The sequence below is a fragment of the Astatotilapia calliptera genome, chromosome 10, assembly GCF_964374335.1.
Source record: "Astatotilapia calliptera chromosome 10, fAstCal68.1, whole genome shotgun sequence".
In the NCBI taxonomy this organism is placed as follows: Eukaryota; Metazoa; Chordata; class Actinopteri; order Cichliformes; family Cichlidae; genus Astatotilapia; species Astatotilapia calliptera.
The window spans coordinates 25,731,937-25,745,521 of NC_137431.1; the positions used below are offsets into that span (position 1 = coordinate 25,731,937).

Genomic DNA, 13,585 nt, shown 5'->3' on the forward strand with positions numbered 1-13,585 from the left:
CAACATTCCCACCGTAATTTCTGTGGAAATTGTGAAGTCTAATTTATTTAGCAATCTTGCAGCTTTAGAATAAATGGATTAAAATACAAAGCACATTCTTCACTGGCAGCTCTAAACAGCCCAAGAAAGTCCACCCCAAAATGAGTGCAAGCCATATTTGGCTCAGTTAGACTATAGTTGGCCAAGCTGTGTTCTCCAGAACAAGACAAGTCTGCTGACTGTGGTCCATTGATTGATTGACACATTGTTATTGCTTGTACATTCACTTGCTCTCTCTTGCATGTCAAACGTTAGAACCTGCTAGTCTTCCTGATGGGTGGTGACAAATAAAAAGCCAGCAACTTCTCTTTGTTTCACATTCTCTTATTTCTTTGCAGGCATACGGACGCTGACCTTCTCAGTCCCTTCTTCTACTGAAATGGCTCTGAGCGGTAAAACTGCAGTAGTGACTGGAGCTGCGATGGGAATAGGAAAAGCCATAACGGAGATTCTTCTAAAAAATGGTGCCAAGGTACGTGTGGCATTGTAGGCATTGACTGAAAAGGTAGACACATCATCATTTAACAGTGTAGGAAGAGATATTTATTATATATAAGATAACTAAAGATAACTAAGCAAGTTGCCTGGATTCAGATATTTTTACACTAAGTTACAGCTCATATGATCAGCTCAGGAAAAGGGCATTGGGGATCAATATTAGTTTTCTTCATAGATAAAGATATCATCTTATTAAACTAATCTCAACTGTACGTGAAGATGCTGCAGCTTTATTGGTGGTGTACGTTTCCACAGAAAACTTACCAACACCCTTTAGTTGGAAAAAACAACTAAGAAAGTTGTTGTTGACATCATGCCAAAAGCGAGGTGAAAAGTAAAAAAGTTGATTTAGTGGTTGTCAACCTGCGAGGGTGCGGGTGGGGGGTGGTGGAGTTGTGGTGCAGTTAAATTAAACTGAATGATTTTCCCAGAGAAAACAACCAAACAAGAGTTTTTTTTTTATGATATCATGCTAAAAGAAAGGCTAAAAGGCTGAATGTGATTCTTTACTTCTGAGATAAAAGAGGGACATGGCCTCAATCTAGTCTTTAAATCTTTATTTGCCTCAAGCAGTTCAAACAAAACAAATACATGGATTCTCCTTCAATCAGAAAACCAGTCAGTCTGCAAGCAGTTCACTGTAGCCAACTTCCTGAAAGATGAATCTACTTATTATTACACAGGATTATATATAGAACTGTGCTTCTTTCACGTAAGTCTAAAGTCTTATGTGAAAGTAAGAATTGATTCTGTTCATCTGGACGTAGCGTATCAGTGGGAGACACGTTTCGTCACTCATCCAAGTGACTTCTTCAGTCTGATCTTTTCCCAATCCTACAAACAGTACATTTGCATAGTGAAAGATCAATTGTCATGAAAATTGGCATATTAACTTACCTCCCAGCCCATAGTTCCCCATTTCTGTACCGGCCTCGCACTGGTCTGCACAAACAACTTCTAAATATACTCAGGCATAGCGTGGCCAAATATATGTGTGCAATAAGATTCAGAGATGTAGGTGTGAAATCTAACTATGTGTACGTGCAGAATTAAACTACGAGCAACAGTAACAGTGGCCTGCATGCCCAACCCGGGCTTCATCACAGCTCACCAAGCTACAGGCAAAATCACAAAAATAAAGTAAGATTTATAAAAAATGGTCGACCTCACAAGGCGGTGTCGGAACTTACCAACACCCTTTAATTACTGCAAGTCTGTCAAAGTAGTCCATATGTTTTCAAATTGCCTAGATGGGTACCTAACAAACTGACAGCATATCTGTCCTTTCTGTCAACAGGTTGTACTTCTGGATAAGAATAAAGCCGCAGGGGAGAGTTTGGTCGAAGCCCTGAGCAAAGAGTACGAACCAGATCGAATGCTGTTCAGGGAATGCAACATACAATCAGATGAGGAGTTCAAAGGTAAAACACATGACATTGGAAATCAGATTATAAATGTTGGAGGTACAAAGGTTAGCATAATTGTAAAGCACTGTTTTCTCCTCTCTCAGCTGCCTTTCAGAAAGCCGTAGAAACCTTTGGAGGAATCGACATCTTGTGCAACAATGCCGGCATGTTCGATGAGTCTGAGTGGGAGAATATGGTCTCCACAAACCTTGTGAGAAAGAGAAAGCACAACAATTAATTATATTTCTAATACCTCAAATTTGTGAATTGCTGATTCATTCAGAAAGATGTTGTTCCTTTTATTAGTTAGTCTGAAATAAACAATTGGCAACCTGAGAAAGTCCAAATTTAGTAGGCTTGGGTTACATTAATCTTCCTGTTATTCATCACAATGTTTTGTATGCAGATGACTGTTTGAAGTGTTTACAGAGAGAAAACAGATTTTCACTGTATGAACTGATGCCAAAATGACGGGATTTTTTTCCCCTGTAGGTGGGCTCTATTAGGGGAACTTATTTGGCTCTGGAGCACATGAACAAATTGAAGGGAGGTCAAGGAGGGGTCATCATCAATGTTTCATCCTTGGCAGGTAAATACTGTAAATTCAAATTGGAGACAAATTGGAGACATACCAGACTAGGATTGTAAATGTCATTACATTAATAACACTAAACTTAAACCCTGTACAATGATTGATATAACCCATCCTACAGGTCTTGGACCTTTGCTTACAGCTCCTGTCTACTCGGCTACTAAACACGGGCTGGTCGGATTCACTCGATCCATTGCAGTAAGAGATTCTCCCATGAGATTGTTTAAGAAGATTTAAAAAAAATCTATCAAATTTCTGCAGAAATTAATTGAAACTAGAGCAAATTTAATACTAATAAAATGTTTGCCTTACTTTTTCATTTTTAACTTTATTGTTTGGCATTTCCTGCACATTGACCTCACAGTTCAGTCTGAGGCAGCGCTCGCACATAACATCAAGTGAAAAAGAAAGCGTTCACAGGACTCTGCAGTGAAAAACACCACATTATTCAACAGCTTGTAGAGCCACCGTGTAGCAGCAATAATATCCAGTAACCATCCACGTATGACTCCCATTGTTGGGGAGAAATTTTAACTCACCCTTCTTTACAACATTTTTTCAGGTTTATGGAAGTTTGCAGGTATTTGTCTATGCACTGATCTCTTTGACTGCAAGTCCTTCATTACTTTCTGTTTGGGCCATTCTGTTGTAGATTTGCTGCTTGGGAGCATTGTCCCGTTCCATGAACACATTTTAAACAAACCTGTACTGGTTCTGGACAGACAGCCTGAAATTTGACTCTGGTTTTACGTCTACACTGGCAAACAGTTTGTGGTAGTTTGTTTAATTACTTTTGTCTGAAAATGTTCCTAAACGGTTACTACAATTCTTTGGATGGTTAAATTTGTAGTCCAGTGTGGAGGTGTAAGAGGCAAAATTAGAAAAATGTGCAAACATTGTGCACGTGCACGATATGTGCAGAATCTTTCAGACTTCATCTTTAAATTTGGAATCTTTGGACACTGAACTTCAAAAATGCAAATGTTGAAACAAAGAGCACTTGTTGTTTATCCTCACACTACGCTTTCTATGTAGATGAAATGTAACTTAAAAAGCCTAACTATGTGTTGTTGTTTTTTCCAATAGGCTGCCTTTGCAGCATCAGACTATGGTATACGGGTCAATGCTATTTGCCCAGGTTTTGTTCAAACAAACCTGATCTCTGAAATGAAATCTCAAACGGGCCAATTTGCCCACCTGGTAGATGCAAGACTTCAGATGCGAGAGAATCTTGGGGTGTTAACGTAAGTCTTTGTTTGTAGTAACCCCTACAACATCAACATTTTGGGGGGTTTCCCCCTCTACAACTGGATTTAAAATCATCTTAAAATGCATATTGTATCTTTTTGACGCAGTGCAACCGAGGTAGCAGAGTGCATCCTTGAGCTGGTAACAGATGAGACCAAAAATGGAGAGGCCCTCGTGGTCGTAAAGGACTCAAAATTTTATGTGACTTTCCCAACACTGGATAAGAGCAGTGACAAACCATAAAATCATCATGTCAGTATCTGATATCATTCTTTAAGTATACTTGAAGTTAAAACACACACGCGCGCGCGCACACACACACACAAAAGAAATACTGCTCAAACTATGTTTTGTTTTGGTTTTGTCCCCCTCATAAGACTTTTGGTATTGTGTGTCATTATTCTGTACCTTGAAAAGTTTTGAATGAATTCTGGTAAAACTTTGTAAGGGTTTGGAGTGGGGTCATGTCAACAACCTATTAAAATTTGGCTTACATCCAACAAGGTTTTCATGGTCAACTTAACGATTTGTTGGTTAAAAATGGGCAAAAATCCTTATTACTTAGAGCACCTCATAAAGATTTTAAATATCATGTCACATTTGATGTCTGACCTCTCCTTCAAGGTCAAATAAGGTTAAAATATTCATAAAATGTCTTTTATCTTTAAACTATGCTTAAACGACTGTAGTGTGGTATCATGTTCACCTTACACAAGAAAGTCTGGTTTCAGATCAGTGAACTAACAATCTTCATGAACAATGAGGCTTCTGAACTGTGTCCTGATTCCTATTTGAGAAAAGAGACATATAACTGAAGGTCCATAGTGCGTCAAAAGAATGATTTTATTAAAACACATATATGTGGTGAAGATGGGCTCTTTTTATAACATATGATGACCAGTAATCTGCATCACTGCAGATGCATGTTCCAGTAATTCCAGGTAGGAGATATTCTAAAAAAGAACAGCTACTTCCTTTGTTTCTCCAGATGCTTCCTGTTATTCCACCCTCTGCACTTCAGAACAGAACTTGAGCATGCCATTTACAAGCAAAACAAGTCTGTGTGTAGGCAGACTTATGTCTGTGTTTTAACCTCAGTACATGACCTCACTCAACAAAGACCTTTTAGAAGTATACTTCCTGACTCCGTTTGAGTCATCTGTTACCAGGCAAACTCCAATGCAGCAGGCTGCTGAATGCACCCACACAGGCCTTTATTCCATCTCTAGACAACATGTATAATATGTGGTAAATTGTACTGTAAACATGTAGGCAACCTTTCAATAGCTGTACTTGGCTCCATTGATCGGCCAGACATCGCGCTGCCCGTAGCTTCAAACCATTAATTAACTTGACCTAGCTTCAACTCTTTAATTAGCAATATGTGTATAACATGATTACAGTTGCACCTGCAATGAAAGATTATGTGCTTATGCTAACACCTGAAATACAGACTTTAATGTAACATCAACAGTTTCAATAAATGTGTCAATGAAATGATAATGATAAATCATAAGTGATGCAACAATAATAATAATGATTATGAATAGTAACAGTAAAATAATATTTCATCTCTACAACTGCTTAAAGTCCTCCGATTGGCCTCCCTGCTGCTGCGGAGCCTGGGATGGTCTGCTTGCCTCCACCCCGGGGGGAAGGGTAACATCTCTTGGGTCTGGGTTCTGTTTCCTCCTCTGGGGGCGAGGGTACCTGGACCCGGGGTATAGAGTATGTTTGGGGAGTGTGATTGTGTGTACATGTCCATTTATGTCAATCCTTACGTTGGGTGAGTGCTGAGTGTTTGTATATGTGTGCATGATGGTGGGAATGCATGTTTGTGTCTGTGTGTGCCTGTTTGTCTGTGTCTGTGTCTGTGTGTGCCTGTTTGTCTGTGTCTGTGTGTGCCTGTTTGTCTGTGTCTGTGTCTGTGTGTGCCTGTTTGTCTGTGTCTATATGTCAGGTCGAGTCTTAGACTCCACCTCTCTGGGAACTCCCAGGCCCTCCAAAGTGTGGAGGCCTATCTCCCCTCACCACACTCCCTGCCGGTGACTGATGCCCTCAGGGGTCGGTGCATTGGTGGTTCTTGGTGTCCGGGGCTGGGCGCTCAGGTATGTACCAGCTCACTCCCGGTGGCTACTTGGCGGGGCCTGGCGCCTGTTGCTCGGTCAGGCCTCCTCTGGGGTGCAGGGGGCCCTCAGGGCTCCGGCCTCTTGGCCTGCGGCTTGGCTCACTCTGGCACAGCTGGCTGCCGGCAGAGCCGGCGGGCACGCCGGTGCAGCCCCCTCTAGCTTCTGCTCGGTGGCTACTGGGTGACGCCTCGTCTGGGAATCCTCAGCCCTTCCCATGAAGGTGGCACGGATGCCCCTCCGGTGGTCCTCCTTGGGCTCTCGCACTCTGGGGCCTCTGGATGTCTGGGGCCTGGATCTCCTCCATGTCTGCTTCATGCCCTGGGGGATGGGGCTATGGCTCTCTACATCCTCTTGCAGACCATTACATGTGGAAACCTTTTGAATACAAGCACGCTGATCCACACAGGTGTGCACACGCGTGTTCACTTTTGTAGACTTAAATTACACCTTTCTTGGCTGCTACTTCAAAGCACATTGTGTGCTGTCTGTCCTGCGTGCTGCACAACAACATTTAGTATTTATTGCTGTTTACACTTAGCTAGATTAATGCGATGGTGTTGTGTTTAGTATGTTGCTTTGGTTTTTTTTTGCTTGTTTTCTATTCTTTCTCTCTCAACAGGTGATCCAGGAGATTTTATTTTATTTTATCCCTTTCTCACTGTCCCTCTCCCCTTCTGTTTTTCTTTTCCTTCCTCTTTCTCTCTCCCTTTCCTATCCCTCACTCATGTCTGTCCCGTCTGTAACATCTGAAAATAAAATAAAATAAAAAATAAAAACAAAGGTCGATCAAATGGACCAATACGGCAATGCCACGATGATCCATTTGGCAAAGTAAATCCATTGGGTATCCTTGTTGGTCTTCAGACAACAATTCTGACGGCTAAAGAACCAAATGGGACAGGCAGAAAAAAAATCCTCTACTAATACACTATTAAGTATCATGGGAAAATAATGTAAGTTATACAAACAAACAGCCAAGACTAGATTCTTTTGACTCATTTTCAATAAAATATTATCTGTCATTGTTGGGAGAACATTTTTGCGACTTCTATTCTTATATTTTAGAACACATGACATTTTTAATGTTATCTAATCATTTTCTTCTTCGGATGCTGTCATAAATCATATTTATTTTAGAACATATGACAATTTTGCATATCATTAATATAATATAATATTGTACAATTAAAACATGCATCATATTCGCTTGTTTCTTTACATGTGCTGCATTTGTATTCCGATTGACCCTTTAGTGGCGCATGCGTAGTTTCCGTAGTGTAGTGGTTATCACGTTCGCCTAACACGCGAAAGGTCCCCGGTTCGAAACCGGGCGGAAACATGTTTTTTTTTTCTTTTTTCTTTTTCTTTCTTCTTCTTCAAACATGGCTTCACATGTACAGCGAGAATGCAGTGTATAAATATTGTAAACTTTGTTTCAGTGTTGAGATTTACAAAAACCATTGTTTTTTTTTTTATTCTGTTTAGGTTTTAATCTGATTTTACTCTCATCACCTGCAAGTCTGATACAGTGTACAACAGTGATAGACAGCAATACATACTTCTCCAAAAATTCTCTCTTTATCTAAGTTTTAGTGACAATGGGTATTAGTACTACAAAATAAATAGTGTGTAGAAAAACATATTAAATTCCCAAGCATCCTCCTGCAATTAGACACATTTTTTGACATAAATAAACTCACCTGCTTCTTCAGATATCAGTGGGACTGGTTCAGTGTCTGGAGTGTGAGTATGGGGAGATGGGAGTGGGACAGCTAAGCCTCATGTCAATATCTGATATCATTATTTAGGTATTTGGCAGATGCTTGGAAAAAAAAAAACAGCAACAAAAAACTCAAACAAATAAAACAAACAAAAAATTCCTCAAATCATGTTTTCTTTTGGTTTTGCCTTCTTTGCCAAAAAGGTTATGTTTTTGGTATTGTGTCTCATTATTCTGTATGTAAACACTTATAGAAAGTACCCCATAAAGATTTTTAATATCATGTCACATTTTACCTCTGACCCCTCTTTCAAGGTCAAATAAGGCCAAATTTTCATAAAATGTCTTTTATCTTCAAACTGTGCTTAAAGGACTGCTACAAAAACATTACAACATCAAAACCAGTCTAACTATAACCCATGTCTGTGGCAGAAACTGACCCCAGAGTGACACTCCACCAGTGTCTGTAGTGTGGTATCATGTTCGCCTTACAAGTCTGGTTAATTAATGCAGTTCTGAATGCAAGAGGAGGTTCAGGTAGCAGGGTGCAGATAAAAAAAAGTGTCCGGAGTGTAAATAGAAACCATCCTGTAATAAAGAATCTTGATGTACGTTACTCAGGCATAGAGTTGGATGTCTCGAGACCCGCCTTGGTCTCTCGTGGTCTTGGTCTCGTCTTGGTCTCGACGGACTTTGGTCTCGGTCTTGTCTTGGTCTCGCTGTCTCGGTCTTGCTGTCTCAGATCAACATAGTGGTCAGGAGATTTGGAGTCAACAGTATCCATGACACACAGCGTAACGTTCGATAATGCATCATGCGCAAAAGCTTTAGCTCTAAGAGCCGTGCTTAGAGAGTGCTTTGTAGTGAATCAGAATAGTCGACTCCCATTGAGCGAGAGCCGGCTCCTCACTTAATTTCCTTGCGCTGCTCAGCTGTCACGCAGCGACACACAGTGGCTCAGCCATGCTCAAATCCCTCCACATTGTGGATTATAATCTTCAGTTTGATGTTGCAATTTTATCTATATATAAAGTATAACTGAAACCAGTTACATATTTCCCATTCTTTAGACAGTTGTTGGAGGTGATCGCTGTTTTGTCAGATGACTTTGGGGCCAGTCAGTACCATCATGTCAGCCCTCAAAAGCACACAAAAGTTAGTCTTTTTTGTCCCGGTCTTGGTCTCGGTCTTGGTCTCGCCTCAACTTGGTCTTGGTCTTGGTCTCGGATTAGGCGGTCTTGACTACAAGTCTACTCAGGCATTACATCTGTGGGTGTTGGTATATTGTGTGCATGATCAAGTTTGAACATGTTGCTTGAGCTCTGGGAAACCCGCACCGTTTAATCCCAGCATGAAGAAAAGGAAAAGTGTGTTTCAACTTTGACCTTTAACATGTCAGGCAAGCATGAAAACCACTACTCTATTTATGCTCCATTTAATCTTCTTGTGGCTTCTGTTCTTGAATAGAGAGATCTAGAGAGGGAGAGGAAGACAGATCTCCCAATAAAAATACATTTTTAAAAAGCAGAATGGAGTTTTGCATCACAGAAAAAAAGAAAAACATTTTTTTTCTGTCAACCAGAAATGCAATTTTCAGCTTTTTGATTTATTACTTTTGAATCGCTCAGAATCAGAATCAGAAAAGGTTTTATTGCCAAATGTTGGGCAGGTTTACAACATTAGGAAATTGCTGCTTACATACTGTAAGACAAACACTTAAATAACTCATAAAAATAAAAATTAAAAGTGCTAAGCAGATTGATATATACATGTACGCAGGTAATGATCAGTGCAAAAATGGAACAGATGCAGGGAACACAGTATAGGGTTGTGTGCTTGTGGTGGGAAGAGTCATATGGTTATTGTTCATTAGTCCAACAGCAGAGGAGAAGAAACTGTTCTTATGGCAAGAGTTTCTGGTCCGAATGGACCAAACCTCCTGCCTGAAGGGAGCAGGTAAAACAGACTGTGTCCAGGGTGAGAAGGGTCAGCTGTGATCCGAGCTGCATGCCCCAGTGTCCTGGAGGTGTACAGGTCCTGCAGAAATGGGATTCTGCAGCCAATCACCTTCTCAGCAGAACACACAACACGCTGCAGTCTCTGTTTGTCCCTCCAGCGACCACATGGTAATGGAGAAGATGTCGATGGACTTGATGATTGTAGAGTAGAATTGCATCATCGTCCGTGTTGGCTTGTTGCATTTCTTCAGCTGTCTCAGGAAGTACATCCTCTGCTGGACCTTCTTTATGACGGAGGTGATGGTGGGCTCTCACTTAAGGTACTGGGTGATGGTGGTACCCAGGAAGCGGAATGAGTCCACAGTGGTGATGGGGGTGCCAGTCAGGATGATGGGGGAGAGTGGGGCTGTGTGCTTCCTAAAGTCCACAGTAATCTCCACTGTCTTCTGGGCATTCAGCACCAGGTTGTTGTTGCTGCACCAGGACACCAGACGTTTAACCTCCCTCCTGTAGACAGACTCATCCCCGTCCGAGATGAGTCCGATAACAGTGGTGTCATCTGAAAACTTAATGACAGACTGGTGGTTGGAGGTGCAGCAGTTGGTGTACAGGGAGAAGATCAGAGGAGAAAGAACACAGACCCGGGGGGAGCCAGTGCTGATGGTCCAGGAGTCCGAGACATTCTTCCTCAGCCTCACATGCTGCTTCCTGTCTGTCAGGAAGTCAATGATCCACCGGCAGATGGGATCAGACACATTCATCTGGGAAAGCTTGTCTTGGAGATGGTCTGGAAGCATGGTTTTGAAACAAATAGGCACAAACAGGCTCCTGGCGTAGGTTCCCGGGGAGTCCAGATGCTGCAGGATGAAGTGTAGAGTCATGTTGATAGCATCATCTACAGACTTGTTGGCTCTGTATGCAAACTGCAGGGGTCCAGGAGGGGGGCCGTGAGGGTCTTGAGGTCTTGATCTCTGAAGGGGTGAACGCTCTTCCTTCAGTGGAGAAGTCAAGCTGGGCCAGTTGTATTTTGCAGAAAGGATGGAAATTACTGTGGTGAACATGCCCTTTATGAAGAAGAAGGAACACAAGGTGACACAGAAGAGTGATTGAAGGTGTACACAGGAGGATATCGTATGCAGAAGGTGCAATGTGAAAGAGATGGGTGAGAATGTATGTAGGCAGCTGTAGGATGACTTTGGAAATTGAAAAGAGGAAGAGAATAAGAGGTGGAAGAAACTGGCCTGACTTCAGTGAGGGGTTGAGACAAGTTTTTGTTAGGAGAGTTACCAGATTGATACCTTAGGTTTCCAACAATCTTGTGAAAACTCTAAGCCTTATCTTAGGGGCTAATAACTATACAACATCTTAGGAGATTTACCATTTCACGTCATGGAATACTTATGAAGACTGAAACTTTACTGTAGTTCTTTCAAGTAAACCAAATAAATATGTTTCCGCCCGGTTTCGAACCGGGGACCTTTCGCGTGTTAGGCGAACGTGATAACCACTACACTACGGAAACCAGCTTAGCTCTCGTGAAGGGATATTTTGAGAAAATGAATAACGTTTAAAGAAAATTGATCAGTTGTATGTTATATAGTCATACCCTGTCTGCTGTATTCATTTTCCATTTTTCATCTCGTCTCACACACGGACTGCGCAGATTTGCCTTAGTTATCGCTCTGTTAATACACTGCACATCATAGTAGGAGGCCATAATAATCACCTCACTATAAAAACTCTGTATAGCCTCGTAAAGTTGCACTATGCTGCAGAAAATATTATGCAACAGAAACTTCCAAAAGCATTTCCATTATCCAGTATATTGCCGCAGCAACTCTCCTTCGGTCTCCGTTGAGTGTTTGGTTAATAGTTATTTGTCTCCACCTAGTGGCTTACTCAGATTCAGCAGAAACACGTGTGACTGCGAACTGTGATGTGCTGTGATAGCCTGAGTATCTGCGTTCCCATGACGTGAGAGGGAATACAATTCGTGTTAAAGATGGGGCATCTACTGTCTGGAACTGTTGTCCAGTTTTGTAAACGTCCCTTGCCATCCACCCCCAAAGGTTCTCAATTGGATTTAGATCAGGGGAACACGTAGGGTGGTCCAAAAGAGTGATGTTATTCACTTCAAAGAAGTTCCTTGTGTACTGTAGAATTGTCCTGTTTAAAAACCCAGTCGTTACCACACAGGCGAGGGCCCTCAGTCATGAGTGATGCTCTCTGCAACATCTGGACACAGCCAGCGGCCGTTTTACGCCCCTGCACCTCTTGAGGCTCTACTGAAGGAAAAAGCACTCAGACTATATGGTGTTCAACAACGTACGTTCAAAAAGGAAAGGTTTATTTGCCTTGCCATCAGAATGTCATGACAGTGTGACTACCTGAAAGAAAATGACAATGAATCCACATTTTTGAACAGATTTGACCTTTCAAATGCATGCGATCCTAAACTTTTGATCAGCTGTCAAACAACCCGTTTCATTTTAAGCGTCATTTTCAATAAATTGCATGCTCAAAAAATGTTTAGTCTCACTTCCACTTCTTCTTGTTGCATGTTGAAGCTCTACTTCGAACCTCGTTATGATCCAACCATGGGTTTCAAATGGTCTTGAACTTTTGTTCGGGACTGTATCCCTAAATTTAGAGTCCCTAATCGCACCTCACACTCCTGCCTTTCCTTCTTTCTTACCATCTCCTAGCATACCTTCCTCCTCTCCTCTTACCTATTTTTAACCAGCAGTATAGTTTCTACAACACCCTGTTAGCCAGCAATAGTGGCTATTGTTGTTCAAGATTGCATCTTTCTTTATGATTTGCATGTCTGATTTGGCTAAGATTTTTGGATATGATTTTTTGACACAACCCTTCCTATTTATGCAAGATTGGGGGTGTGCTTGGAGTATACTGGATTGTGCTGTATTGCATGTGTTTAAAGATTAATGTTTAGTTTCTCATAGCCAGGCGTTGGGTGCTATATTAATATCGAGGATATTTTAAAAGGCTTCCATGAGGGAATTGAATTCAGTAAATCCCCACTGGGTGACCGTGGGTCAAATATGGCTTGTTACTTCAGTTAATAACGTAATGTTTATGAAAAGTGTGACTCAGGGAAACCAAATAAATATGTTTCCGCCCGGTTTCGAACCGGGGACCTTTCGCGTGTTAGGCGAACGTGATAACCACTACACTACGGAAACCACTCGTAAAAGCTACAAGAGGTCACCGGGAACAGGTCAGTATAAAAATAAAAGCTCACAGTTAAAGTATTATCTACTAAACCTGTGTATTACATAGTCATACCCTGTCTGTAGCATTCATTCTTCATCTCGTCGGCACATACGGACTGCTCAAATTGACTTTATTTCTCGCAGAGTTAATACACTACTGTATACTGCTAAAACTCATATCACCGTAAAGCTGCACGATGCTGCAGAAATTATGCAACGGAAACTTCCAAATGCAGTTTCCATTAACCAGTATATTTCTACAGCAACTCTCCTTCCGTCTCCGCTGAGTTTTTTGTTAATAGTTATTTGTCTCCACCTAGTGACTGACTCAGATTCAACAGAAACACGTGTGACTGCGATCATTAAGAACAAATCGTATAAATGGTTGAATGTTGGAGAAAATCAGACAATAAGATATGATATAAACAGTGCTTACTGTGTAGTCTCAGTATTTGCTGTGACACAGATGGAAAGCATGGATCTGTCCTAGCAACAATTTAGGACCAGTGTGGACCCAATATCTGCGAGGTGTGTTTCCAGCAACTTGTTGATGTCATGAAGAACCAAGGGAGATCTGAAGGCAATATGTACCTAATAAATTGTCAGGTGGCTGTTTAGTATTTTTGTGTTTTCTTGATAATGTGAAGAATTATTATAAAGAAAAAGCAGTACTGTTTCCGCCCGGTTTCGAACCGGGGACCTTTCGCGTGTGAGGCGAACGTGATAACCACTACACTACGGAAACTCGCTATGATACGACTT

General features: G+C 41.4%; 1 protein-coding gene and 4 non-coding genes across 5 annotated transcripts; 2 read left to right on the forward strand and 3 right to left on the reverse strand.

The window, feature by feature from the left end:
- The first annotated feature begins 227 nt into the window (after positions 1-227).
- Positions 228-4,283, forward strand: LOC113031236 (15-hydroxyprostaglandin dehydrogenase [NAD(+)]-like). Its single transcript, XM_080307581.1, has 7 exons — positions 228-511; positions 1,835-1,958; positions 2,048-2,154; positions 2,436-2,532; positions 2,657-2,733; positions 3,622-3,779; positions 3,891-4,283. Exons 1-7 carry the CDS (start codon positions 419-421, stop codon positions 4,024-4,026), a joined length of 792 nt encoding a protein of 263 aa, XP_080163707.1. The 5' UTR covers positions 228-418; the 3' UTR covers positions 4,027-4,283.
- A 2,895-nt stretch (positions 4,284-7,178) lies between these two features.
- Positions 7,179-7,251, forward strand: trnav-aac (transfer RNA valine (anticodon AAC)). The gene has a single exon. It is a non-coding gene; the product is annotated as a tRNA-Val (tRNA).
- Positions 7,252-11,039: 3,788 nt separating this feature from the next.
- On the reverse strand, positions 11,040-11,112 carry trnav-aac (transfer RNA valine (anticodon AAC)). The gene has a single exon. It is a non-coding gene; the product is annotated as a tRNA-Val (tRNA).
- A 1,608-nt stretch (positions 11,113-12,720) lies between these two features.
- On the reverse strand, positions 12,721-12,793 carry trnav-aac (transfer RNA valine (anticodon AAC)). The gene has a single exon. It is a non-coding gene; the product is annotated as a tRNA-Val (tRNA).
- Positions 12,794-13,495: 702 nt separating this feature from the next.
- Positions 13,496-13,568, reverse strand: trnav-cac (transfer RNA valine (anticodon CAC)). Its single transcript has one exon. It is a non-coding gene; the product is annotated as a tRNA-Val (tRNA).
- Positions 13,569-13,585: the final 17 nt, after the last annotated feature.